The 25,759-nt window shown below is 39.4% G+C and overlaps 18 protein-coding genes across 31 annotated transcripts in view; 11 read left to right on the forward strand and 7 right to left on the reverse strand.

Annotated features, from left to right (window-relative positions):
* LOC129789442 (uncharacterized) overlaps positions 1 to 25,759 on the forward strand; it is an 885,568-nt gene that overhangs the window by 326,971 nt on the left and 532,838 nt on the right. The window lies entirely within an intron of this gene.
* The window catches only part of LOC129789300 (chaoptin), a 316,756-nt gene that overhangs the window by 236,995 nt on the left and 54,002 nt on the right, over positions 1 to 25,759 (forward strand). The gene's annotated exons all lie outside the window — the stretch shown is intronic.
* Positions 225 to 4,135, reverse strand: LOC129789361 (zinc finger protein 7-like). Of its 2 annotated transcripts, none has more exons than XM_055826141.1 (4): positions 3,926 to 4,135; positions 2,746 to 3,861; positions 1,108 to 1,356; positions 225 to 1,029 (listed from the first exon to the last, which is right to left on the reverse strand). In XM_055826141.1, the coding sequence occupies exons 2-4, from the start codon at positions 3,808 to 3,810 to the stop codon at positions 766 to 768; spliced, it is 1,578 nt and encodes a 525-aa protein (XP_055682116.1). In that variant the 5' UTR covers positions 3,811 to 3,861; positions 3,926 to 4,135; the 3' UTR covers positions 225 to 765. The 2 variants fall into 2 exon arrangements, with proteins under 2 accessions (XP_055682116.1, XP_055682117.1); XM_055826142.1 differs by lacking the exons at positions 225 to 1,029; positions 1,108 to 1,356 and adding exons at positions 1,383 to 1,922; positions 1,989 to 2,237.
* Positions 4,198 to 4,847, forward strand: LOC129789493 (UPF0184 protein AAEL002161-like). Its single transcript, XM_055826328.1, has 2 exons — positions 4,198 to 4,392; positions 4,466 to 4,847. Exons 1-2 carry the CDS (start codon positions 4,278 to 4,280, stop codon positions 4,666 to 4,668), a joined length of 318 nt encoding a protein of 105 aa, XP_055682303.1. The 5' UTR covers positions 4,198 to 4,277; the 3' UTR covers positions 4,669 to 4,847.
* LOC129789341 (condensin complex subunit 2-like) lies at positions 4,829 to 7,257 on the reverse strand. Its single transcript, XM_055826117.1, has 4 exons — positions 7,061 to 7,257; positions 6,849 to 6,971; positions 6,143 to 6,786; positions 4,829 to 6,082 (listed from the first exon to the last, which is right to left on the reverse strand). The coding sequence occupies exons 1-4, from the start codon at positions 7,127 to 7,129 to the stop codon at positions 4,900 to 4,902; spliced, it is 2,019 nt and encodes a 672-aa protein (XP_055682092.1). The 5' UTR covers positions 7,130 to 7,257; the 3' UTR covers positions 4,829 to 4,899.
* LOC129789459 (histone H2B-like) lies at positions 8,040 to 10,235 on the reverse strand. 2 transcript variants are annotated; one of them, XM_055826286.1, is made up of 2 exons: positions 9,898 to 10,235; positions 8,040 to 8,490 (listed from the first exon to the last, which is right to left on the reverse strand). In XM_055826286.1, exons 1-2 carry the CDS (start codon positions 10,218 to 10,220, stop codon positions 8,112 to 8,114), a joined length of 702 nt encoding a protein of 233 aa, XP_055682261.1. In that variant the 5' UTR covers positions 10,221 to 10,235; the 3' UTR covers positions 8,040 to 8,111. The 2 variants fall into 2 exon arrangements, with proteins under 2 accessions (XP_055682261.1, XP_055682260.1); XM_055826285.1 differs by having other exon boundaries at positions 8,040 to 8,493.
* Positions 8,768 to 9,442, forward strand: LOC129789489 (histone H2A). Its single transcript, XM_055826323.1, has one exon. It carries the CDS (start codon positions 8,833 to 8,835, stop codon positions 9,205 to 9,207), a length of 375 nt encoding a protein of 124 aa, XP_055682298.1. The 5' UTR covers positions 8,768 to 8,832; the 3' UTR covers positions 9,208 to 9,442.
* LOC129789492 (UPF0184 protein AAEL002161-like) lies at positions 11,674 to 12,126 on the forward strand. Its single transcript, XM_055826327.1, has 2 exons — positions 11,674 to 11,811; positions 11,880 to 12,126. The coding sequence occupies exons 1-2, from the start codon at positions 11,697 to 11,699 to the stop codon at positions 12,080 to 12,082; spliced, it is 318 nt and encodes a 105-aa protein (XP_055682302.1). The 5' UTR covers positions 11,674 to 11,696; the 3' UTR covers positions 12,083 to 12,126.
* LOC129789338 (condensin complex subunit 2-like) lies at positions 12,243 to 14,671 on the reverse strand. Its single transcript, XM_055826113.1, has 4 exons — positions 14,482 to 14,671; positions 14,270 to 14,392; positions 13,563 to 14,206; positions 12,243 to 13,502 (listed from the first exon to the last, which is right to left on the reverse strand). Exons 1-4 carry the CDS (start codon positions 14,548 to 14,550, stop codon positions 12,314 to 12,316), a joined length of 2,025 nt encoding a protein of 674 aa, XP_055682088.1. The 5' UTR covers positions 14,551 to 14,671; the 3' UTR covers positions 12,243 to 12,313.
* On the reverse strand, positions 15,459 to 15,922 carry LOC129789491 (histone H2B). The gene has a single exon (XM_055826326.1). It carries the CDS (start codon positions 15,892 to 15,894, stop codon positions 15,523 to 15,525), a length of 372 nt encoding a protein of 123 aa, XP_055682301.1. The 5' UTR covers positions 15,895 to 15,922; the 3' UTR covers positions 15,459 to 15,522.
* On the forward strand, positions 16,088 to 16,600 carry LOC129789488 (histone H2A). Its single transcript, XM_055826322.1, has one exon. The coding sequence runs from the start codon at positions 16,172 to 16,174 to the stop codon at positions 16,544 to 16,546; it is 375 nt and encodes a 124-aa protein (XP_055682297.1). The 5' UTR covers positions 16,088 to 16,171; the 3' UTR covers positions 16,547 to 16,600.
* Positions 17,231 to 17,731, reverse strand: LOC129789481 (histone H3). The gene has a single exon (XM_055826309.1). The coding sequence runs from the start codon at positions 17,690 to 17,692 to the stop codon at positions 17,282 to 17,284; it is 411 nt and encodes a 136-aa protein (XP_055682284.1). The 5' UTR covers positions 17,693 to 17,731; the 3' UTR covers positions 17,231 to 17,281.
* On the forward strand, positions 18,043 to 18,549 carry LOC129789495 (histone H4). The gene has a single exon (XM_055826330.1). It carries the CDS (start codon positions 18,098 to 18,100, stop codon positions 18,407 to 18,409), a length of 312 nt encoding a protein of 103 aa, XP_055682305.1. The 5' UTR covers positions 18,043 to 18,097; the 3' UTR covers positions 18,410 to 18,549.
* LOC129789458 (histone H1B-like) lies at positions 19,693 to 20,474 on the forward strand. The gene has a single exon (XM_055826284.1). It carries the CDS (start codon positions 19,723 to 19,725, stop codon positions 20,407 to 20,409), a length of 687 nt encoding a protein of 228 aa, XP_055682259.1. The 5' UTR covers positions 19,693 to 19,722; the 3' UTR covers positions 20,410 to 20,474.
* LOC129789487 (histone H2A) lies at positions 20,807 to 21,273 on the reverse strand. Its single transcript, XM_055826321.1, has one exon. It carries the CDS (start codon positions 21,215 to 21,217, stop codon positions 20,843 to 20,845), a length of 375 nt encoding a protein of 124 aa, XP_055682296.1. The 5' UTR covers positions 21,218 to 21,273; the 3' UTR covers positions 20,807 to 20,842.
* On the forward strand, positions 21,455 to 21,932 carry LOC129789490 (histone H2B). The gene has a single exon (XM_055826324.1). It carries the CDS (start codon positions 21,497 to 21,499, stop codon positions 21,866 to 21,868), a length of 372 nt encoding a protein of 123 aa, XP_055682299.1. The 5' UTR covers positions 21,455 to 21,496; the 3' UTR covers positions 21,869 to 21,932.
* On the forward strand, positions 22,429 to 23,478 carry LOC129789440 (ribonuclease P protein subunit p30). Its single transcript, XM_055826258.1, has 3 exons — positions 22,429 to 22,551; positions 22,617 to 22,810; positions 22,892 to 23,478. The coding sequence occupies exons 1-3, from the start codon at positions 22,461 to 22,463 to the stop codon at positions 23,450 to 23,452; spliced, it is 846 nt and encodes a 281-aa protein (XP_055682233.1). The 5' UTR covers positions 22,429 to 22,460; the 3' UTR covers positions 23,453 to 23,478.
* Positions 24,765 to 25,759, forward strand: part of LOC129789277 (chromodomain-helicase-DNA-binding protein 7) — a 32,225-nt gene continuing 31,230 nt past the window's right edge. For all 12 annotated transcript variants that reach the window (XM_055825930.1, XM_055825933.1, XM_055825937.1 and 9 more), the window contains exon 1: positions 24,765 to 25,272. The gene's annotated coding sequence lies outside the window, so the exon portion shown is untranslated. The remainder of the gene's footprint in view (positions 25,273 to 25,759) is intronic.

The raw sequence follows: 25,759 nt of genomic DNA on the forward strand, positions 1-25,759 counted from the left end.
CTACACCGTTTGACCGATCGCGATGAAATTTGGTACAGAGGCTCCTTATATCAGGCGGTTTCGAGTGGCCGTATCCATTTCCCCCCCAAAGCCCCCCTTCAGGTAGCCCCCTTATAACTCTCATGCTTTTTTTGCGAATTTTTGAATTTGGCGCCGGAAATGTTGTATGAAAATGATTTCTTCTCTTTGCAATTTTTTTTTTTTGAGATTGATGAGAGCTCTCCATCTATATAATAAAGAAAGGTCTGTTTGTTGGTAATCAGTCGTGTTCGGCTATACAAATCTACACCGTTTGACCGATCGCGATGAAATTTGGTACAGAGGCTCCTTATAACAGGCGGTTTCGAGTGGCCGTATTCATTTTCCCCCCAAAGCCCCCCTTCAGGTAGCCCCCTTATAACTCTCATGCTTTTTTTGCGAATTTTTGAATTTGGCGCCGGAAATGTTGTATGAAAATGATTTCTTCTCTTTGCAATTTTTTTTTTGAGATTGATGAGTGTGCCCAATCATACTTATAAATCATCACAATTTTTTCTCTCTAAAATTTGCGCGAAGCGCAAAACCCCCCGCGAAGCGGGGCGAGGAAAATTGGAGCGAAGCGACAATTTACCTCGTATTAAATATTCTAGATGGGCTAGATATGTTATAGAATACCTAATGTATCAGAGAATCATTTTTAAAATTAAATAAAAAATATTTTAAAATTAAATAAAAAAATAAGAAAAATTTAAAGTTTATCAATAAACTTTGCAACGAATTCTAATTTTATGTTGATTCTCTCTCAGAATTGTAATTAAAGTAAGACGCATAATCCTGAAAGGAGTTTTCAATAAGTTTAAAGAATGAATTCTCCTTGGGCATCTCTTCATTAGGATGTAATTTGATGTAGTGTCGCCTTAGAGCAGCATACCATCCATAAGCAACATTGCATCCCGGCACTGAACAGCTGAAGTGCTTTGCTCCTGTATGCGTTATAATGTGCTTCATTGCACTCTCCCTCTTGAAGAATTCCTTTCCGCATATTTTACACTATAACAGATAAAAAAATAAAACGTTGGATTAGTAGCAACTGTACAACACAACAGAACATCATTTTTGAGAATTTACCTTATGCTCCCGGATCTTCTGATGAACATTCCGAACATGCTTCGATCTGTGGCCGTACGTAATGAAGGCTAAGCCACATTGTTCACAAGCAAATGGTCGTTCCCCGGTATGTGTCCTCATGTGCGTCTTTAGATAAGCTTTTGTGTTGCCAGCAAAGGGGCAGAATTCACATTTGAACTTTTTCTCCTGTGAGTGGCTCAATTCATGGGTTCTTAGTCCCTGAGAAAGTCTAAATCCTTTACCACAAGTCTACAAAAAAATTCAAACAACAGAAATAAATTTAAATTGATGCATTTTTTTATTTAAATCAATAAATTATGCTCACACTTATTTTAATACAAAAGTGGTTCATAGATATAGTTATAGCTATATAGTTTTAAAAGTAAAATGAATTGTTTTCCTAGCAAAAAATTGGCTAAAGATCATCATTCAGTCCTAATATACAATAGATCGTCTTTCATTCAAAGAATAATATCTAATAATAATTATTATTATTAACGCAAATCTACTACAGCAAATATTGCAAAACTTTAAACATTTACAAAAAAAAAACTTTTAACTAACGATTTTTGATTTAAAACATTTTTTTCCTTAAATTATTTAATATAAGCCTCCAGATCTTTGAGGAAGTCATTCTCCTTAGCCACCTTTATTCCCGGATGTTTCTTACTGACGTGATGCTTTAAATTGGCATACCATCCATACGCGGCCTGACACCCGGACACCGAGCAGTAGAAGGGCCTAGCTCCGGTGTGTGTTATTGTGTGCTTCAGGGCATAGAGTCTGTTGAAGAATTCCTTGCCACAGTGGATGCACTAGAAGGAATAACATGTGAAAACCCATCCTCCCCATAACACAGAGAATACCACACACAAACTCACTTTGTGTTCCCTAACTCTCTCATGGACATTTCGGGTGTGCTTCGCCCTGTTGCTGTAAGTCGTAAATGCCAGATCGCAGTATTGGCAAGGGAATGGTCGTTCACCCGTATGAGTCCGCAAATGAATCACAAGGGACATTTTTGTACTCCCACAAAAGCCGCAATGTTCACACCCATATTTCTTCTCCTGCTTGTGGACACCTTCGTGAGCTTTCAGTGCTGGTTTTACTTTAAAGCCCTTGCCACAGGTCTATGGGGAAATATAATAAAAATTTTCTATTCTCAAAAAGAAGTTTAATATCAAGAATAACTAGTCTAGGACTAAGACTAGATCGAGGAATCTAGGCCTAAGATTACTTTTTTTAAAATTAAATTCACGTCTAGCGTCTATTCCTAATTATGTACCTAAATAAGACGATCTCCTGGACTGAATGAGATCTTTAAATAGACTATAGGTCCTATAGGTAGAAGCTGATCTTGCTTTATAGAACCGCAAAGACCTTATTAAATTTACCTTTAATTGCTCGATTTAATGTAACGAAAATCGAGTTATTCTACCTAACAATCTTGATCTGATATTACATCTTTTTTTTATGATCAGATTTTTTCAAGATGGCGACCGAGATTTGTTTTTTTTAATGTTTTGACCTTGCTCTAATTTCTTTTACTAACAATTATTTTTGTAAAAAGAATCTAGAGAACAAAGAAGCGACCAAAGAGGATAAAAAAAGTAAAAATATAAAATCAAATGGACTCACCTCGCAGACATAGGGCCGTTCATCGGTGTGAGATACCAAATGAGCCGAAAGTTTGTTGGCTGTGTTGAAGGCTTTTCCACAAAGGTCGCAACTGTGGGATTTTTCGGTTGCATGAACATTTTCCCGGTGTGTCTGAAGCCTGTAGTTACTGGGGAAGATTTTCCCACAATCATTACACTGTTGTGGCCCCAATACTTTCTTTGATCTCTTTTTCTGGCCTTCCGGAGCCTTTTTCCGTGGGGACCTTTTCTTCTTCACCTGCGTTGTACTCGGCATATCAAAATGCTCAATTGTATCAGATGCAACTGAGCTGTCGCTTGAACTCTCTTCCGAGGAATCCATTGATTCCTCATTTATCTCTGTCTTTACACGCTCAACGGGGTAGTCATCGTAGTCTTGAAAACCCGTATCGAATGGTAAACTCGCTTCATCATCAGACTGGGGTTCCCTCTTCTGCTGAATAAGTCCCTTATTTGTGCGGAACTTTTCATCGCTTCTCTCACAGAGTTGCCTAAAACTGTGCACCATCCGCAAGAGTGTTGAACAATGGAAACAAATTGTATCCGGAAGGCCATCTCCTTCGGCTACCGGAGTGACTTGAGTGCAGGTATTGAGGATATATCCGAGAGAGACATTTTCCACGAATGACGTGAAAAGATTAAAAGAGTCCCTCTCGTTGATATCATTCGTACAAATTCTGCATGTAACCTTCCGTTCCTGCTTTACCGGTGTCACCTCATCCTCCATGTCACCCTGCGTGAGCAAAAGAAGCTGCAAATCCTCAAAGGAGGCAACAATCGTACGAGTTTTCTTGGCGTGCAAGTAATCTTTCCGGACACTCTGTTTCCACACCTCAATGGCATTAAACCAGTAGTCACTGTGAAGCTCTGTTTGACCTTCCAAATTCAACTCCTCCAGCATATCCTCCACAAGGGTATCACCCGTTGTGTCCTCAATAGGATCAGCTTCCACGGCTTCCTCAAATAAATCCGGATTTATTTGGAGGTATTTTAAAACGATGGCTTTTTGCGCATCCGACAGGAAATTCTTGTTCTCTTCCTCCATTTCTTTTTGTTTTTCCTATTTTCTTGCTTTGATTTTTCTGCTTGAAAGAAACTAAAAAAAAGGAAATTTGTGAAAATTCAGTAAATTCTCGTAAATATTTACGTTTTTTGCTTACGTTCAAACTTCAAAATAAATGGAAATTTTACGCTAAATTCTCATTTTTTACGTTTCTCTTCAACAGGGAATAAAACTTTGCAATATTTTGTCTACTTTTTAAAGAAAAAACTCAACAATGAGTCCAAGAAAATGTGGAAAATTTAATTATTTTCACTCAACAGACTCAACAAAACCGCTTTTGACACGATAAAAAGTCATTAAATTTTCCGGGAATTTGTGCTGAACCGGAAATAATTCCGCGGTTGGCTCATTTAGTGGACGATTTCTGCTGCATTCAAAAACTTCGCAGTGGTAAAAATCACATCATATGATAACTGTCAGTTCCAAAAATTGTTTTCCGTGGAATTTTTATGGATTGTGATCGAAATCCCGACGAAATGGCACCAAAAACTCCCGAAAGAGAAGCAAAACCCAAAGCTGATGCCAATGGAGCCATCCTAGATGCAGTTAATGAAGATTTAGACGGTAAGAATAAGTGGAAAACCATTGAAAGAAGCACTGAATTCTAAAATGTCCGGAAGTTTTTGTCTTCCCTTAGAAATTGATTTGGTCAGCAGCAGCCTTGATTCCCTCAATTCTGCTCTGGATAACATTGAGCAGCGAGCTGACAGTATGCGGTCACAACTGCTGGAACTCCTCATGTCGAATCGCGAAATCCTCAAAGAGCTTCGGGAAGAATATAAACCAGACACGAAGGGCAGTAGTCCGGATGAGGGACCCACAAGTAGTGGTAGCGCCTAGGACAGACGGTCCCCCACCGTAACAGTATTTTCTTATTGACCTTTGTACATAGATACATCTATTATAATTTACCCCCAAAAAAAAGATTTAAATTTCTGATCAGTGAAGAAGATTAATGGATTAGCGAACCCAATTGTTAAAATAAAAAAAATCCAATAAATTGAAATTCTCGCAAAAAATAATATTATTAATTAAATCAATTTGGAAGAAAATACATAAATGTGATGGTTTTTACTCAGGGGGGGTATGAGGAGCAGGAGCAGTGGATTCTGGTAATTTAATCCCAAAGTCCTTCAAGTCAGTACGCTGGATGAGCTCAAGGCCATGCTCATTGGCCAGATGGAGGATTGCATAGAATGCTAGTGCCATGCTGAGATTCTTCCGCATCATTGGGCTAAGTTGGGCAGGAAGTGCACGATAGAGCTTCATGAAGGAGATTGTGCCAGTTTTCCCGCATCCCACACTGATGAGATGCCAGCAGGCCTTCTTCAGTTGCTTCATATCCACAAATTTGGGACGCTTTGAGTACGGTAGGACAATCTTTTCAACCTTTTCCGGAGCATTTTCGTATTCCATACCAAAGTGCCCTATTGTGGCATTCTCTACCTCCCCACCGTCTCCATCTGCTGCAGCTTCCATTGCATTATCACCCCCAACTGCACCGGCATCTTCTCCACCACCAGCATCGGTTCCTGTCTCTGTATCAGTATCCTCCTGGATGACATTGCTGCAGTAGCTCCTGTCCACAGGGTTATCGTAATTGTAATCATCACCAATGGGTAACATCGCCTGGGCTGCATCACTATTTGCATCCATCACCATAACTCCCTGGGCAAATTTGTACTTATTGAACATTGCACGATCAAACTTAAAGTCCGTCGGCAGCTTTAGCTTCTGCTCCCACTTCTTCCGACTATTCATTTGGCGCAATTTTGTGTCTTTTGTATTGAAGAAAATCTCCTCGTCAGGATCTACAAATGCCTCAAAACGCTGAGTTGCACGCCCTCCGCGACGCTGTCGGCCAACTGCAGCAGTCGATTGTCTTCCTTCTGCCCCCACAAGGCTCAGTTTGGGTGTCTTCTTAAACTTCCAGTGTGACGGTCCAGCCCAGTACTGATTGATCATCTCAAGCGGTCTATAAGAGTACTCGAGGCGACTGTGATTTGCCTCAGTGGGACGAAGGTCGTGAATTCTTATTGGATTTGGACGAACAACCTTGCTGGCGAGAATTACAGCCCTGTCTTCCTCTGTTATTTCACCCACATCCGGAAAATCCTGCTCAATGGGCTCACTCATGGGCATAAAGTCATCCAGAAGTTCCGGCAGAGGCTCTACCTCGGCATCCATGTCAAATGCCAGCGACATATTTCCATTCCCATTCCCACCGAGTTGAGAAGCTTCCCAAGGAATTTCCCTGAAGAGAAAAAATCATTAAAAAGAATTCATTAAAGATTTAAATAAAATAAGAACTCACTCATCCTCATCTGCTGGTGTATCCTTAATCTCATAGTGCGTCATCATGGGCCTGATGCGATCCTCTGGCCCGATGTCCTCAACAGCAATGGTGAACATCTTGGAATCACTCCAGTCCGACTTTTCGTGTACGTTCACGCGCACATCCGGATAATTGAATGGGGCATTGGAATCAAGATTGAAGACCCCATTACGATCGGATAGCCTGTTGCAGAGGAGATTCTTCGGATTTGCAATGCTTCCCAAGACGGATCTGAGGGATGCTGTGATTGGATCCGGAAGTGGAACAGTCTCCAGCTTGGCATTTATTGTCTCCACATTGCGAGCAATCATACTCTTTGGGCGTTTCTTCCGGCGTGTGGCTCGAGGCTGCTGAACACCTGACTCTTCCTGTCCCGCCATCGTTTCTGACAAATTATCATTCTCAGCCCCCTCGAGACGGGAAGCTTTCTTATTGCCCAGCCCACTGAGGAGACGCATGGACTTCTCATGTGTGGAATCCACACGAATGGCCCACAGCTTTGTCGAGGCCTCCAAACCATATCCGGCCATCTGAAGATTCCCCACAGCCATATGATGCTTACGAATGAGTGACGTGAAGCTATCAATTAGCGGTATATTCCAGGCATTTTCCTTTGTGAATTTCTGAAAAAAAAACAGTAAAAATCAAATAAAAAGCCTTTGTTTAGTCGGGAAAAAAAACTTACATTCTCCTGGAACAATTTGAGCCCCATTTGGAGGCTTTCGCATTGATCAACGCTGCTGGAGGCGGTTGATGCATTTGATATAAAACTCCTCCTTGTGTTTTCACGCTCAGCTTCATCATCGTTCTGTAAGGAAAAAATACAGGAAGTTCAGGATTGAGGATTTTTTTCAGCGTCACCCAAAAAGTTAGGTTAGCTTTTAGTTTTTTACTTACAATTTCAGGGAGAGCTGGAGTCTTGAATACCCCAACATTAGATCGTCGTAAGGGCGACTGGTTTTCCATTTTTCCGGGTGGTCGCAATCAATAAAATGAAAATTCTGGATGAAAATGAGAAAATTCCGCTGGACAAACCTTCACTCACAAAATGAAAATAAAATAACTGTTTTTGTTGCGCCATCTAGATTCAATTCAAAACCCGCCAAACTTATTAGTTGGTATACCACAATCTTGGCATACCAAGTATTGTAATCGTCTGAGTCTGAAAAACCGACCCCCTCAGATCAGGTTCAAACTTGGTATGAACACGTTTTAGACATCCCATATTATGAAAATGGTGGTGGAAAATTATTGATCCGGCAGCCCTGCCGGCCTCTGGCCCGAATTTTGCTTTATAAGAGTAACAGATATAAACTTTCGGTTTGGAGTTTTCTATAGAAATGTATGTATAAATTTCCATTTTTTCGCATTTTCAAAATCCAAAATGTCCGCCGTCCGCCATTTTGAAATATTTTCAACCCTTTCCCTTATAGTTAAAGGTCCGAAATTGCCTATTAATACTGCTCACAAATTAAATTACAACGCATAGACTGACCCATCCGCGTTGTGGTATACCAACTCTTATAACTGTACGTGTTATGATTGACTTTTCTTAACATAACCTAAAAAAAAACCTCATTCCATCTCTCTCGCACCTCGTCTACTCACTCAGCATATGTCACATGTAAGCTATAGGGTTTTGGTACAAGCTGATTTTGCCGACAAATATCTAAAAACGACAAAAAAAAACTATTTTTTTTGGAAATTTTATTAAAAATTTTGAGATTCCTTTAAATAAAAAATAAATCTTCAAGCTACAATTTTGTCTCGTGATTTTATTTATCTCATCGTAAAAATGTATTTACAGACCATTTTCTGAACTCAAGCAAATAAAGTTTATTCAAACTGAAACTCTTCATGCAATTTAATTTGTCGCCCTGAAAAGGGCGTTTTTTTTTTTGTAAAATAGGAAGGATTTCCTTTTGATGGAGGGAGAATGCGAATCCGTTTACTTGGAGCTGGTGTACTTCGTGACGGCCTTTGTGCCCTCACTCACGGCGTGCTTGGCCAATTCTCCGGGCAGGAGGAGACGCACTGCCGTCTGGATTTCGCGACTCGTGATGGTGGAGCGCTTGTTGTAGTGCGCCAAACGGGAGGCTTCCGCAGCGATACGCTCAAAAATATCATTCACAAAGCTGTTCATGATACTCATGGCTTTGCTGCTGATCCCAGTGTCGGGATGGACCTGCTTCAGCACTTTGTAGATGTAGATGGCATAGCTCTCCTTACGCTTGCGCTTCTTCTTCTTGTCTCCCTTGGAGATGTTCTTTTGGGCTTTTCCAGCCTTCTTGGCGGCTTTTCCACTCGTTTTCGGGGCCATGATGATAGTTATTCAATCGCAATACTTTTCGATGTTTGCTTCGCAAAGTCAGAGATGAAACTGTTTGAAGCGTCAGATTGTGTCTCCCTTTTATGCACATTTTTCCCCTAAACGAACATGGTCGATTCTTCACACAACAATCATATGACCTCATATTGTCGCAGAAAACGAAGGCAACACGAAGAGCATTTGTGTTGAACGAAACAAAGCAACTCTACACTTTTTGGTAACGAGTGGCTATAAATACCTGTGGAAAGTCAGAGAAAATCATCATTACGCTGCAAACTCGCATAGAGTTCATATCGCTTGTGTTTCAACAAAGTAAAGAAAAACTCTTCAATCTTGAAAAATGTCTGGTCGTGGAAAGGGAGGCAAAGTCAAGTCAAAGGCGAAGACACGTTCCAACCGTGCTGGGCTCCAATTCCCCGTGGGACGTATCCATCGTCTCTTGCGCAAGGGAAACTACGCTGAGAGAGTTGGTGCTGGTGCTCCAGTTTACCTGGCTGCCGTCATGGAGTATTTGGCTGCTGAAGTTCTCGAATTGGCGGGAAATGCTGCTCGTGACAACAAGAAGACCAGGATCATCCCGCGTCACCTTCAGCTGGCCATCCGCAATGACGAGGAATTGAACAAATTGCTCTCTGGCGTGACAATTGCTCAGGGTGGTGTTCTGCCCAACATCCAGGCAGTGCTCCTGCCTAAGAAGACCGAGAAGAAGGCCTAAATTCTCCTCTGCTGGACATCGCATCAAGTCTCATTTCACATCAACACAAAAAAACGCCCTTTTCAGGGCGACAAAATCATTACATAACGAGTTATAATATGAATTTCTTTCAACTGCTTTTAGATATTTTTTAATAAAATTTTAGACAAAAATTTGAATTCCTAAAAAATTTACGAAAACATCGACGTCAAAAAAATAAAATAAAAAATACATTAGAATTACGTTACAATTTGCTAATAAAAAAGAATCGTCTGTAAGTCGAGAAGTTATTTTCTTTCAACTTTTACTCTATTCTTTAAAGAGAAAACTACTTAAAATTCTACCTGACATTTTTGGAACCAGAATAGTATCGGTACCAGGATATTAAAGTAATTAAAAAACGCTCATCATTAAATACCATTCAGACATAATTTTCTTTTAATCCCTTCTCAGAATTATTTTCTAAAATGCATAAAATTTGAACATTTTCTTGCTCTTAAAACATAAAAAATATTTAAAATGCCGTGTCTGTTTTAATAATCGATTGATTGATCATTTTCATTTTTATTCTCATAAATAATAATAATTAGTCTTTTTCTCGAATTAAACCTAGAAAAAATAAATAGTTTTTCATTTGTTAACTCTCTATTTTTGATGTATTTGTGGCCCTGAAAAGGGCCTTTTTTTTACATTGAAGTGAATATATTGAAATCAATGTTGGCCACGAAACCACCCTCAGGAATTATCACGCCAGAGAGCAACTTGTTCAATTCATCGTCATTGCGGATGGCCAGCTGAAGGTGACGCGGGATGATCCTGGTCTTCTTGTTGTCACGAGCAGCTTTTCCCGCCAATTCAAGAACTTCAGCAGCCAAGTACTCCATGACGGCAGCCAGGTAAACTGGAGCACCAGCACCGATTCTCTCAGCGTAGTTTCCCTTGCGCAGGAAACGATGGATACGTCCCACGGGGAATTGGAGCCCAGCACGGTTTGAGCGGGACTTGTTTTTGCCTCCTTTTCCACGGCCAGACATTTTGAAAGATTGAAGAGTTTTTCTTTACTTTGTTGAAACACAAGCGATATGAACTCTATGCGAGTTTGCAGCGTAATGATGATTTTCTCTGACTTTCCACAGGTATTTATAGCCACTCGTTACCAAAAAGTGTAGAGTTGCTTTTTTTAAAATTTAAAGTTGTACGGCCGTGGACGTCAAAGTCCAAAGAGCCTTCCGGATGATTAGAATAATCATTCTTTTAATTTTCTATGGTCCTATACTTGACATCATTAAAGTTTTAGTATGTTATATTCTACTGAAAATTCAGAAAGATTAAGAAAAAATATGTGTCCATTCCACCATAACCCCCGCAGCAGTCACTTTGTTAAAATTGTTTGATCTTTTCACTGTCCGGGTGATTTTAGCTGTGATTCTTTCTTCAAAGAAGCACAAGACACTACTGTGTACACTCAAAAATGTAAAGTCGTCAGATCGGGCTCAAACTTGGGATGAGCACGAATTAGGGTCCCTACATTCCAAAAAATGGTGGCGCCAAAAATTGGTCCGTCCGGAACCTTTCGCTGAATTACAAGAGAACGGTGATAGATAGAGACTTGCGGTCAACGGCAAAGTTCATATATCGGGTGGAAGACATCCGATTATGAGGTCAAATCCAACCTCCCACCCCCGAGTCCGCCATTTTGAATAACTCTCAAATTTTGTTTTCGCTATATCTCAGCCCCTATTATAGATAAAAATCTGAAATTTTGATATGTTGTAGAACCCATCAAGACCTTTCCAACGATACCTCATTTTCGAAAATCGGTCAAGCCGTTTAGTCAATATGGCCGTCACAATTTTTCATCAAAAATCGACCATAACTCGAAAACGGCTTGACCGATTTTGATCAACCCGGGCTCAAATAAAAGATATTAATGAGCCCTACAACTGCTCGGAACATCGCAAGTTCAAAAAATAACAGCAAGTGGCGCTAAAATCGAAAACAAAATTTTCGATGAGTTTTCGATGAATATCTCGAGCACCGCTTTATAGAATTGCTTCAAATTTTGATATGTTATAGCTGGCTATAATATCTTTCATCGTGCCAAAAATGAAGAAAATCTATGTAGCCGTTCCGGAGATATCGCGTTTTAAAGTTAACATGTCATATCTTGAGTTGCGTAAGACCAACGCCCCGCGAAGCGGGGCGTTTTATATACACACATATAAAAGTAAAGTGAAATATATATAAATGCATAGATATATACATATAAAAATGCAAAGATAAATATTAAATATAGCATGGATGGAACAGTATAAAGCGAAAGAACGGTAAGTAAAACTTACGGGCTGTGATTCTTTCTTTGTCAGTGAAATGTGAAGATGGCTGAAAATTGAGGATGGGCAAATTTTGAGGAGAGACTTACTCGTGAGCCGAATCACAGCCAACGCCCTCCACGACTAAGGCTTTCTCCAAAATGCCGTTTCTCCGGATCTGTTTTCCGTGGAATTTTTATGGATTGTGATCGAAATCCCGACGAAATGGCACCAAAAACTCCCGAAAAAGAAGCAAAACCCAAAGCTGATGCCAATGGAGCCATCCTCGATGCAGTTAATGAAGATTTAGACGGTAAGAATAAGTGGAAAAGCATTGAAAGAAGCACTGAATTCTAAAATGTCCGGATTGTCTTCCCTTAGAAATTGATTTGGTCAGCAGCAGCCTTGATTCCCTCAATTCTGCTCTGGATAACATTGAGCAGCGAGCTGATAGTATGCGGTCACAACTGCTGGAGCTCCTCATGTCAAATCGGGAAATCCTCAAGGAGCTTCGGGAAGAATATAAACCAGACACGAAGGGCAGTAGTCCGGATGATGGACCCACAAGTAGTGGTAGCGCCTAGGACAGACGGTCCCCCACCGTAACAGTATTTTCTTATTGACCTTTGTACATAGATACATCTATTATAATTTACCCCCAAAAAAAAGATTTAAATTTCTGATCAGTGAAGAAGATTAATGGATTAGCGAACCCAATTGTTAAAATAAAAAAAATCCAATAAATTGAAATTCTCGCAAAAAATAATATTATTAATTAAATCAATTTGGAAGAAAATACATAAATGTGATGGTTTTTACTCAGGGGGGGTATGAGGAGCAGGAGCAGTGGATTCTGGTAATTTAATCCCAAAGTCCTTCAAGTCAGTGCGCTGGATGAGCTCAAGGCCATGCTCATTGGCCAGATGGAGGATTGCATAGAATGCTAGTGCCATGCTGAGATTCTTCCGCATCATTGGGCTAAGTTGGGCAGGAAGTGCACGATAGAGCTTCATGAAAGAGATTGTGCCAGTTTTCCCGCATCCCACACTGATTAGATGCCAGCAAGCCTTCTTCAGTTGCTTCATATCCACAAATTTGGGACGCTTTGAGTACGGTAGGACAATCTTCTCAACCTTTTCCGGAGCATTTTCGTATTCCATACCAAAATGCCCAATTGTGGCATTCTCCACCTCCATACCGTCTCCATCTGCTGCAGCTTCCATTGCATTATCACCTCCAACTGCACCGGCATCTTCTCCACCACCAGCATCGGTTCCTGTCTCTGTATCAGTATCCTCCTGGATGACATTGCTGCAGTAGCTCCTGTCCACAGGGTTATCGTAATTGTAATCATCACCAATGGGTAACATCGCCTGGGCTGCATCACTATTTGCATCCATCACCATAACTCCCTGGGCAAATTTGTACTTATTGAACATTGCACGATCAAACTTAAAGTCCGTCGGCAGCTTTAGCTTCTCCTTCTGCTCCCACTTCTTCCGACTATTCATTTGGCGCAATTTTGTGTCTTTTGTATTGAAGAAAATCTCCTCGTCCGGATCTACAAATGCCTCAAAACGCTGAGTTGCACGCCCTCCGCGACGCTGTCGGCCAACTGCAGCAGTCGATTGTCTTCCTTCTGCCCCCACAAGGCTCATTTTGGGTGTCTTCTTAAACTTCCAGTGTGACGGTCCAGCCCAGTACTGATTGATCATCTCAAGCGGTCTATAAGAGTACTCGAGGCGACTGTGATTTGCCTCAGTGGGACGAAGGTCGTGAATTCTTATTGGATTTGGACGAACAACCTTGCTGGCGAGAATTACAGCCCTGTCTTCCTCTGTTATTTCACCCACATCCGGAAAATCCTGCTCAATGGGCTCACTCATGGGCATAAAGTCATCCAGAAGTTCCGGCAGAGGCTCTACCTCGGCATCCATGTCAAATGCCAGCGACATATTTCCATTCCCATTCCCACCGAGCTGAGAAGCTTCCCAAGGAATTTCCCTGAAGAGAAAAAATCATTAAAAACAATTCATTAAAGATTTAAATAAAATAAGAACTCACTCATCCTCATCTGCTGGTGTATCCTTAATCTCATAGTGCGTCATCATAGGCCTGATGCGATCCTCTGGCCCGATGTCCTCAACAGCAATGGTGAACATCTTGGAATCACTCCAGTCCGACTTTTCGTGTACGTTCACGCGCACGTCCGGATAGTTGAATGGGGCATTGGAATCAAGATTGAAGACCCCATTACGATCGGATAGCCTGTTGCAGAGGAGATTCTTCGGATTTGCAATGCTTCCCAAGACGGATCTGAGGGATGCTGTGATTGGATCCGGAAGTGGAACAGTTTCCAGCTTGGCATTTATTGTCTCCACATTGCGAGCAATCATACTCTTTGGGCGTTTCTTCCGGCGTGTGGCTCGAGGCTGCTGAACACCTGACTCTTCCTGTCCCGCCATCGTTTCTGACAAATTATCATTCTCAGCCCCCTCGAGACGGGAAGCTTTCTTATTGCCCAGCCCACTGAGGAGACGCATGGACTTCTCATGTGTGGAATCCACACGAATGGCCCACAGCTTTGTCGAGGCCTCCAAACCATATCCGGCCATCTGAAGATTCCCCACAGCCATATGATGCTTACGAATGAGTGACGTGAAGCTATCAATTAGCGGTATATTCCAGGCATTTTCCTTTGTGAATTTCTGAAAAAAAAAACAGTAAAAATCAAATAAAAAGCCTTTGTTTAGTCGGGAAAAAAAACTTACATTCTCCTGGAACAATTTGAGCCCCATTTGGAGGCTTTCGCATTGATCAACGCTGCTGGAGGCGGTTGATGCATTTGATATAAAACTCCTCCTTGTGTTTTCACGCTCAGCTTCATCATCGTTCTGTAAGGAAAAAATACAGGAAGTTCAGGATTGAGGATTTTTTTCAGCGTCACCCAAAAAGTTAGGTTAGCTTTTAGTTTTTTACTTACAATTTCAGGGAGAGCTGGAGTCTTGAATACCCCAACATTAGATCGTCGTAAGGGCGACTGGTTTTCCATTTTTCCGGGTGGTCGCAATCAATAAAATGAAAATTCTGGATGAAAATGAGAAAATTCCGCTGGACAAACCTTCACTCACAAAACGAAAATTAGTTTTTGTTGCGCCATCTAGATTCAATTCAAAACCCGCCAAACTTATTAGTTGGTATACCACAATCTTGGCATACCAAGTATTGTAATCGTCTGAGTCTGAAAAACCGACCACCACAGATCAGGTTCAAACTTGGTATGAACACGTTTTAGACATCCCATATTATGAAAATGCGGTGGTGGAAAATTATTGATCCGGCAGCCCTGCCGGCCTCTGGCCCGAATTTTGCTTTATAACAGTAACAGATATAAACTTGGGGTTTGGAGTTTTCTATAGAAATGTGTGTATAAATTTCCATTTTTTCGCATTTTCAAAATCCAAAATGTCCGCCGTCCGTCATTTTGAAATATTTTCAACCCTTTCCCTTATAGTTAAAGGTCCGAAATTGCCTATTAATACTGCTCACAAATTAAATTACAACGCATAGACTGACCCATCCGCGTTGTGGTATACCAACTCTTATAACTGTACGTGTTATGATTGACTTTTCTTAACATAACCTAAAAAAAACCTCATTCCATCTCTCTCGCACCTCGTCTACTCAGTCAGCATATGTCGCATGTAAGCTATAGGGTTTTGGTACAAGCTGATTTTGCCGACAAATATCTAAAAACGACAAAAAAAAACTATTTTTTTTGGAAATTTTATTAAAAATTTTGAGATTCCTTTAAATAAAAAATAAATCTTCAAGCTACAATTTTGTCTCGTGATTTTATTTATCTCATCGTAAAAATGTATTTACAGACCATTTTCTGAACTCAAGCAAATAAAGTTTATTCAAACTGAAACTCTTCATGCAATTTAATTTGTCGCCCTGAAAAGGGCGTTTTTTTGTAAAATAGGAAGGACTTCCTTTTGATGGAGGGAGAATGCGAATCCGTTTACTTGGAGCTGGTGTACTTCGTGACGGCCTTTGTGCCCTCACTCACGGCGTGTTTGGCCAATTCTCCGGGCAGGAGGAGACGCACTGCCGTCTGGATTTCGCGACTCGTGATGGTGGAGCGCTTGTTGTAGTGCGCCAAACGGGAGGCTTCTGCAGCGATACGCTCAAAAATATCATTCACAAAGCTGTTCATGATACTCATGGCTTTGCTGCTGATCCCAGTGTCGGGATGGACCTGCTTCAGCACTTTGTAGATGTAGATGGCATAGCTCTCCTTACGCTTGCGCTTCTTCTTCTTGTCTCCCTTGGAGATGTTCTTTTGGGCTTTTCCAGCCTTCTTGGCGGCTTTTCCACTCGTTTTCGGGGCCATGCTTCTCTGACTGATGTGAACTCCTTGAAATTGCAAACGATACTGTTTCACGTTTTGTGCTTCGTCCCCTTTTTATGCACTTTTTTCCCTCAAAAGAACAGAGTAACACACACACTCATACACACCAAGCAGCGATAGAGCAACTCTACACTTTTGGGTACGGAGTGGTTATAAATACCTGAAGAAATGCTCGAAAGGGTCAAATCACTGTGAGCGCTCAGAGAGTTCATATCGTCTGCTGCTGTAAAGTAAAAAAGAAAAACTTCAATCTTTCAAAATGTCTGGCCGTGGAAAGGGAGGCAAAGTCAAGTCAAAAGCGAAGACCCGCTCAAACCGTGCTGGGCTCCAATTCCCCGTGGGACGTATTCATCGTCTCCTGCGCAAGGGAAACTACGCTGAGAGAGTCGGTGCTGGTGCTCCAGTTTACCTGGCTGCCGTCATGGAGTATTTGGCTGCTGAAGTTCTCGAATTGGCGGGAAATGCTGCTCGTGACAACAAGAAGACCAGGATCATTCCGCGTCACCTCCAGCTGGCCATCCGCAATGACGAGGAATTGAACAAGTTGCTCTCTGGTGTGACAATTGCTCAGGGTGGTGTCCTGCCCAACATTCAGGCTGTTCTTCTTCCCAAAAAGACCGAGAAGAAGGCCTAAATTCTCTTTGAATTCCCATCATCAATCCGCACAAACAAAAACGCCCTTTTCAGGGCGACAAACCGAATTTTATAAAGAGTTATTATGAATTTTTTTCAACTATTTTAGAATCACTCTTAATAAAAATAATTTGACGATTGCGCACTAACTTTATTTGCCTTTAAAACGAGATAAAAAAAACACTGACGTCAAAAGAAATAAAAATATATCAAATTGATAAAGAAAAGAACTTTTTTTGTTATCCAACAAAACTATTAAATCTCTCAAAATGAGGTGTTATTAACTTCCTTTAACCTATTATTCCTGCCAAAAATAAAATTCTGCCTTACACTTTTGGGACCAAAATCTGACAAGAAATTTTTAAAATTTAGTAATTAAAAAAGTTTTAAAAAAAAAGATCTTTGTGTGATGTAATTAAATATCACTGAAAATTGGTTTTCTTTCAAACTTCCTTACAATTATTTCTAGCCCAAATAAAATGCTTAAAATATGAGTAAGTTTGAAGTTCATGAACCTAGGGATCTTCTTTATCTTGAAATAAAAATGATTGAGTTTAAAATTTTATTAAATTGTTCTGAAACAAAATTATTTATTCAAAAAAATAATTTATAAAATTAAAGTCTTTTCCTCAAATAATTATCATAAAATAGTTTTTCATTTGAAAACTCTCTATTTTGATGTATTTGTGGCCCTGAAAAGGGCCGTTTTGTAGTAAAGTTGCAGATTTCCCTCAATTTAGGCACGCTCTCCGCGGATGCGACGAGCCAGTTGGATATCCTTGGGCATAATGGTGACGCGCTTAGCGTGAATGGCACACAGATTGGTGTCCTCAAACAAACCCACGAGGTAGGCTTCGCTGGCCTCCTGAAGAGCCATCACGGCTGAGCTCTGGAAACGCAGATCAGTCTTGAAATCCTGAGCAATTTCACGGACCAAGCGTTGGAAGGGTAATTTGCGGATGAGGAGCTCAGTGCTCTTCTGGTAGCGACGGATTTCACGGAGAGCCACTGTTCCTGGACGGTAGCGATGGGGCTTCTTCACACCACCAGTAGCCGGAGCACTCTTGCGTGCAGCCTTCGTGGCCAATTGTTTTCGTGGAGCCTTTCCACCAGTAGATTTACGGGCAGTCTGCTTTGTACGAGCCATTGTTGGGTTTTTTTGCTGTTCCTCTAGTTATTCACTCAGAAGAGTCTCAACACAAAATGATGAACTTTGTGCACCGAAGCGGCCTTTTATGCTCTTTCTCTGGCGCAGTGGTGGGGGAACTTTTGAGAATTTCGAGAATTTCTAAATAATTAAATCATTAAAAGGTTGTCAAATTAATAAATCATCAGTAATTAAAATGTATTTTGTGTTATTTTACTATTTAGATCTTGTAGAATGGATAAAATTTCAAAAATTCTAAGAAACAAAATATTAAACTCCTTGCAAGGGGGCGTGGCATAGCCTATAAAAGCAAGAGCAAATGTTTCGAGAAATCATTCAGTGACAAGCTTTCGAGCAGATCTCTTCGTATTTAACAAAGTTAAAGTCAAAAAGTAAAGCAGAAAAATGACTGGCCGTGGAAAAGGAGGCAAAGGTCTTGGCAAAGGTGGTGCCAAGAGACACCGTAAAGTTCTTCGTGATAACATCCAGGGAATCACGAAGCCAGCTATTCGTCGTCTTGCCCGTCGTGGTGGCGTGAAGCGTATTTCTGGACTGATCTACGAGGAAACTCGTGGTGTCCTCAAAGTCTTCCTTGAGAACGTTATCCGGGATGCAGTGACATACACCGAACACGCCAAGAGGAAGACAGTCACCGCAATGGACGTTGTCTACGCTCTGAAGCGCCAAGGACGTACTCTGTATGGTTTCGGCGGTTAAGTTAGCGATCATTCGCGCATCTTTTCCAAAAAAAAACGGTCCTTTTCAGGACCACAATATAATCAATAGAGAGTTTAATGAAACTATAAAAAAAAATAAAACAAAAATCATCTAATTAAATGAATCCTGGAATAAATAAAAAGTATGAAATTGAAATAACTTGTCTTTTTTATATATCTTAATGCTTAGGTATCTGTCCTGTATTTAATCCATAAAAAGCCTAAAAATTAACAAAATGATGTTCAGAACATTTTTGAGACGGCGTCTCTTTGAGCAAAGATTTTATATATGCGTCATGTCTTAGGTCAGAGATGATTGAATTTTTAATTCAGGTATAAAGGGATAATCTAGCTAGACGAGCAAATAATTACGGCAATAAACTAAACTGCTGAATCTACCTGGATTTCAGAGGAAAGACATTTTCTTTTTATGCAATGCCCAGAGTTAAAATACTGGAAAGATAGGTACTAAGATGAATATTTAATGAGTCCCTTAAATACTGTTTAATCAGGGAAATGATTTACTTGTCTATCAACTACAGTTCTAAGTAAAAATTGATTATTTTCATTATTTTAATAGAGATGTCTTAAGAATATTAGATTTATGTTCTTATACTATACACATTCACTTTAATGAGAACGCTTTCCATCTATTCTTCATTTGCGATGCTTTGCTTTACTTACAGATAAATTTTCACCAAAATTAATGTTGAATTTAATTCAATTTTTGCAAAGTTGACTCAGAATAAGTTATATTGTCACTAAATAAGAAAATTACCGAAGTATTTTATACAATAAATCACATTTTCGTCATTGAAATCACTCATTGATCGCTAACATGAGCATATGCTAAGTTTAATGTTAAAAATTATTATGTTACCATTAAAAATATACCTTGAATGTAGTTTAAGTATCAAGAAAATATAATCAATTAAATCAAATTGTGATTAAGATGTTAAAAAACATTCTTTAAAGCAGAAATTTTACTCAAAAATCTGGGATATTATTTAACGCGTTAATTTTACATCATCTTTGCTTTCCGTAATTTGCTTATTTTATTAAAATTACATAGTGAAATGAAATGAATTTAGGTAAAATGCTTAATTGAGAGTTGCTCTTTTGATTTTGCATGGAAATTATCAAAATTATTCTAAAATAACAAAGTTTTTGGCAAAAGTTTACAAATGGGTGCCAAAATCGCGTTGAAAATTGGTCAAAAATATGGTTCCAATAAATGGGTGGGAAAGTAATGTAGGGTAAACTGGAGGAATATCTCGCAATTATCCAGAGTATTTTGACCAGGAAGAAGCTAAAATGGCAGAAGAGACATCTGTAGCAACATCCCCAGCAGCAGCAGCTGCCACCTCATCCCCAGCGGCTAAGAAAGCCAAAGCTCCCAAGAGTGGTGGTGCAGCAAAGAAGGCAAAACCAACGCACCCAAAAACTTCTGAGATGGTCAACAAGGCCATCAAGGAATTGAAAGAGCGCGGTGGATCATCCCTGCAGGCCATCAAGAAGTATGTGGCAGCCAACTACAAGGTTGATGCTGAGAAACTAGCCCCATTCATCCGCAGATACTTGAAATCTGCCGTCACCAGTGGTGCTCTTGTGCAGACAAAGGGCAAAGGTGCATCGGGCTCCTTCAAATTGGCCACAACAGCAAAGGGTGAGAAGAAGACAGTTGAGAAGAAAAAGCCACGTGCACCGAAGAAGACTGCAACTGGTGAGAAGAAGGTGAAGAAAGCCCCAGCATCGCCCAAGAAGAAGCCAACGGCAGCAACAAAGAAAACTGTGGCGGCAAAGAAGCCGAGTGGTGAGAAGAAGAAGAAAGCTGCGGCTTCTCCGAAAAAGGCTGCAGTGGCAAAGAAGGCAGCACCAAAGCAGAAACCAACAAAGCCATCAGCAAAATCACCGACAAAGCCAAAAGCACCCAAACCCAAGAAGACTGGGTCTCCGAAGAAAGCTGCAGCACCAAAGAAAGCAGCTGCAAAGAAGAAGTAAAATTCTTTTCAGACATCCTCAACAGAATTTCTCCCATATTGGGAAACAAAAACAGTCCTTTTCAGGACTATCACAAAATCAATAAAGAGTTGACTAATGAAAACTATTCAAATAATATGAAAAATTTTAGTTTTGTTATAGAAAGTTTTTTTTTATTGAATCCATTGAATATTTGTTTAATTTTAATCATAAAAATGTTTAAAACGTTTTACAAAAGTAGAATAATTAGACGATGAAAATAACTTTTTGAGGAATATCTAAGTCTTTCATTCATGTTATTTCGCATTCAAAATTTAATTAAAATGAATTAAAAAAAATATTTTATTCAATGACATGATTAGAAATTCATAATAACTCTTTATAAAATTCGGTTTGTCGCCCTGAAAAGGGCGTTTTTGTTTGTGCGGATTTATGATGGGAATTCAAAGAGAATTTAGGCCTTCTTCTCGGTCTTTTTGGGAAGAAGAACAGCCTGAATGTTGGGCAGGACACCACCCTGAGCAATTGTCACGCCAGAGAGCAACTTGTTCAATTCCTCGTCATTGCGGATGGCCAGCTGGAGGTGACGCGGAATGATCCTGGTCTTCTTGTTGTCACGAGCAGCATTTCCCGCCAATTCGAGAACTTCAGCAGCCAAATACTCCATGACGGCAGCCAGGTAAACTGGAGCACCAGCACCGACTCTCTCAGCGTAGTTTCCCTTGCGCAGGAGACGATGGATACGTCCCACGGGGAATTGGAGCCCAGCACGATTTGAGCGGGTCTTCGCCTTTGACTTGACTTTACCTCCCTTTCCACGGCCAGACATTTTGAAAGATTGAAGTTTTTCTTTTTTACTTTACAGCAGCAGACGATATGAACTCTCAGAGCACTGTCAGTGATTTGACCCTTTCGAGCATATCTTCAGGTATTTATAGCCATTCCGTACCCAAAAGTGTAGAGTTGCTCTACCGCTGCTTGGTGTGCATGAGTGTGTGTGTGTGACTCTGTTCTTTTGAGGGAAAGAAGTGCATAAAAAGGGGACGAAGCACAAAACGTGAAACAGTATCGTTTGCAATTTCAAGGAGTTCACATCAGTCAGAGAATCATGGCCCCGAAAACGAGTGGAAAAGCCGCCAAGAAGGCTGGAAAAGCCCAAAAGAACATCTCCAAGGGAGACAAGAAGAAGAAGCGCAAGCGTAAGGAGAGCTATGCCATCTACATCTACAAAGTGCTGAAGCAGGTCCATCCCGACACTGGGATCAGCAGCAAAGCCATGAGTATCATGAACAGCTTTGTGAATGATATTTTTGAGCGTATCGCTGCAGAAGCCTCCCGTTTGGCGCACTACAACAAGCGCTCCACCATCACGAGTCGCGAAATCCAGACGGCAGTGCGTCTCCTCCTGCCCGGAGAATTGGCCAAACACGCCGTGAGTGAGGGCACAAAGGCCGTCACGAAGTACACCAGCTCCAAGTAAACGGATTCGCATTCTCCCTCCATCAAAAGGAAGTCCTTCCTATTTTACAAAAAAACGCCCTTTTCAGGGCGACAAATTAAATTGCATAAAGAGTTTCAATTTGAATAAACTTTATTTGCTTAAGTTGAGAAAATTGTCTGAAAATATATTTTCACGATGAGATAAATAAAATCATGAGACAAAATTGTAGCTTGAAGATTAACTTTTTATTTCAAGGAATCTCAAAATTTCCAAAAAATAGTTTTTTGTCGTTTTGTAGACGAGGCGTGAACGAGAGAGACTGCTGCTATTGCTATTTCATTTTTTTAAACTTTTCTCGGAATTTTTTCAAAATAAATATATTTTTGAATTTTCCCCAATTTTGGTGTCTATGGCCTCGACAACATCTCCTGAATCTGGAAAATACATTTTTATTGGAAAATTTGACGATAAACTTGATCAGATTCAATAAACTTTTTTATTGAATCTGATCTCAAAGGATTCTGTGGAGAATTTCCATTCAATTATTTTGATGGGGAACCGTGCTGTGCACTGAACTGTCATCGTTTCAGTACAAAGAGCGTGTTTTGGTTTTTCTTCGCTGTAAAAAAAAATGCCGTGCGTTGGAGGATTTTCCGACTTCTGTGTGCCATACACGACCAACCACAATGAATTGTTGGAAATAGTGGAAACATTGATTAATTGTAATTATCCTGAATGTTCAACAAGTATTATTATTAATTGTAATAATTATTGTATTTTTTTTTAGTTGGTTACAAAAGTGTGGCAATTGAGCAACAATTTGATCACACCGTGAGTGAAAAAAGTAAATTTTCAAAACGAACAGGAGATATTTTTGATGCTCCTGTAAAATTGGATTTTCTCGATCATTTAAGAGGAAAAATTGATATTTATTCCCGCCTCACAATTATTTACAGCGACAGTGCAATATCGCATCATATGGTAATTGAAAGACAATAAATTGCGCCTATTTGATTCATTTTATTCCATCTATTATAATATTTTTATTTACTTATTTTCTAGGGTACTTCTTCAAATATAAAAAAGTACGATTTAATCGCGGGTCTACCAACTACAGAGGCAAGTCTTCAGCACTGTTGCCAAACATTTAACGGAGACATTATTTCATTTCGTGTTGACGAAAAGTACATAAAGTTCTCACGTAAATTCTACAAATTGGCCGTACAGCGGAATATGTTCTTTGAAATCCAATATTCTCCGGCTATTCTGGACCGATCAGACCGTCGGTGTATTATACGTAAAGCCCATGGATTCTATTCACTCGGAAAATCACGCAACATCATCATATCCAGTGGAGCCACAAATGCATTTCACATTCGCGGTCCATATGATGTAGCGAATTTAGGACTAATCTTTGGGCTTAGCGAAGAACAATCCAAGAATGCAATGAGAAGCAATTGCCGTAGTACAATTCTACGAGCTGCCGGTAGGAGGAATGGCTGTACCGTTGTGGTAGTCAACAAGGAAATTAATGAGGATTCTGAGAGTCAATCTGAAGAATCAGAGACAGAAGAAATGAATATTGTGGAAACTCCATGTAAAAAATTAAAATATTCACCCTAAAATATAAAAAAATGAAATAAAAGATATATATTTTTTAAATTCTTTTAATTAATCGGCATTTTTTTATTGGATTTTTTTACATGAGCGTAAAATAATGCTGCAAAAGAAGCATACAAAATGAGAACTTTGTGAATTTTATTTAAAATTTAGCAAAAATGCGGCTTTAGGGTTTCACATTTTTGGAAAGGTAAAATTGAGATTATGCTTGCCGGCAAAATCATTCCAGATGTATAACAGAAAACAAAAGTATAACTGTCAGTGCAGGCGAGAAAGTGTTTCCTTCTTGCAAAATAGTTGGTATTTCAATACAAGCTAAATGGGATATTCGAAAAGGTATGAAAGTCTGTATTTACTGTAAGTGAACTCCTTCGAAACTGCTAGGCCGATCACGGTAATACAGAATGTCATGGGGTTATGGGGGTTCAATCCGGCCTACTATTGTTTTTACTTTTGAAACATACGCAGTTAACCCTTTCGCTTTCACATGAAATATAGAAATACTAGTAAATACGAAACCCCAATCACTGTGAGCAAATTCCATTTAAATCTATAAAAAATCTCCACAGAAAATCAATTTTTCTGTGGGGATGCTATGACGGGGAGTGGGCGTTGTGTCCCATCATATAGAGCTTTCAATTTTTATTGGGGCCCTCTACCTCAATAACTAATTTCATCATGAGCCATTTAAAAGCAGTTCAAGTACCACAAATAAACAAACATTTCAGCTTTATAAATTGAGATTTTGGATAGATTTTGATATAAATCTTTTTTCTAAGAATTTTTCAGTTACATATAAGATTTTTAGTATTATGGTTAGGGTAAATATCTTACAGATTTTTGATTTTTTATTTGTTTCTTTAATCTGGTTTTTGAAGAAAATTTATTTTTCCAGGACCATTTTATAGAACGATTTAAAAACACCATCTGTCAAAGAAAAGATTTTTATTATAATTAATCCATAAGCACTCTTTATCACATTTGTCTTATCTGTTCTATGAATGCTATCAGAGACATGTTGTGTGAATTTGATGCATTTTTAACTTTAAAAATAATTAAATTTATAATTCTCATTTTTGTGGATTTTCAAAAATAGATGTATCTTGATTACATTGAAGGATCTGTCATCGACTAAAGTAATCATACTGTATTATTAGGTACCTTTTAGGATTAGGTTTTCTGACTGATAAATCAAGTAACCACACAACAGTATGTTATCTTATGTGGAATACCAAGTAATCTCAAATGAGGTTGCATTATCATTCGGTGTTTCATTAATTTCGTTCGTGTGTGAACAAATCCGACAGCCGTGATGTTAAAGAAGAAGAAGAAGAAGAAGTAAGAACGAACACAAAATGGCGATTAAGTGGTGCGTATTTTTAAGCGAAATTTATGTGAAATTAGTATAAATAAATGTAAATTTAACTCTAGTCTTTAGTTATCTAAATGCTTTGTAGTGTGTTGGTGAAGAAAATAACATTGAAAATGGGGTTTTAAGTGGGGGTGTGCTGTACTGAAGTTCTCCAACTTTTTGAGGGGGGTGAAAAAAGTCGGAGTTTGGTATGTAAAAATGCAAAGCTAGACATCAATCGGCATTTTATAGGAGAAAAAGTACGCACACGTACCGAGTGGTTAGTTTCGATAGAATTTGGACTATCGCAGTGTTTTCGGGCAAGTGATATTGTGCATAAAAAAGTGTTTGCAAGTTGATGGATGTGTGCAACGCGTCCCTCAGGAAGGAAATGGAGTAGGTACTCCAATGACTGCTGAAATGATTGAAATTGCTTTGGATTTTTACCGATTCTCCAATAAAATAAAATATTGTAAGTATTTATTTATGTTTTTTTCCTATACTCTCTATATTATTTATAATTATTGCATATACATAGCTATACTATATATTTTATTAGGAAAAATACTACCTATATAATGTTAGTATAATGGACAATACCTACTCCTATCTATCTTTTTACTTTCTAATTGTATCATTCGCGCATCTCTTCACAAGGCAATTTTCTTTTTTAGTTTTAATAAATAAATCTATAATATATTTCTGGGGCGAACGCACCTCCATTGCGAGGGTCTTTTCTCGCTGAATCTTTCATCATTTCGTATAAAATGACGACGACCTCAGAGCAGCGAGAGATAGAAAGAATGAATTGAAAAAAAAAAAAGACACACAAGTGAAGAAAAAATCATGATACATACATATGCAATAATGGCGATTCTCATTTCGTCGTTGAATTTTATAATTTATTAAACACTCATTACATGGACATTTCTCGACCAGTGGCAGAGATGTATTTTGAG

Source organism: Lutzomyia longipalpis, chromosome 2 (assembly GCF_024334085.1).
Source record: "Lutzomyia longipalpis isolate SR_M1_2022 chromosome 2, ASM2433408v1".
Taxonomy (NCBI): Eukaryota; Metazoa; Arthropoda; class Insecta; order Diptera; family Psychodidae; genus Lutzomyia; species Lutzomyia longipalpis.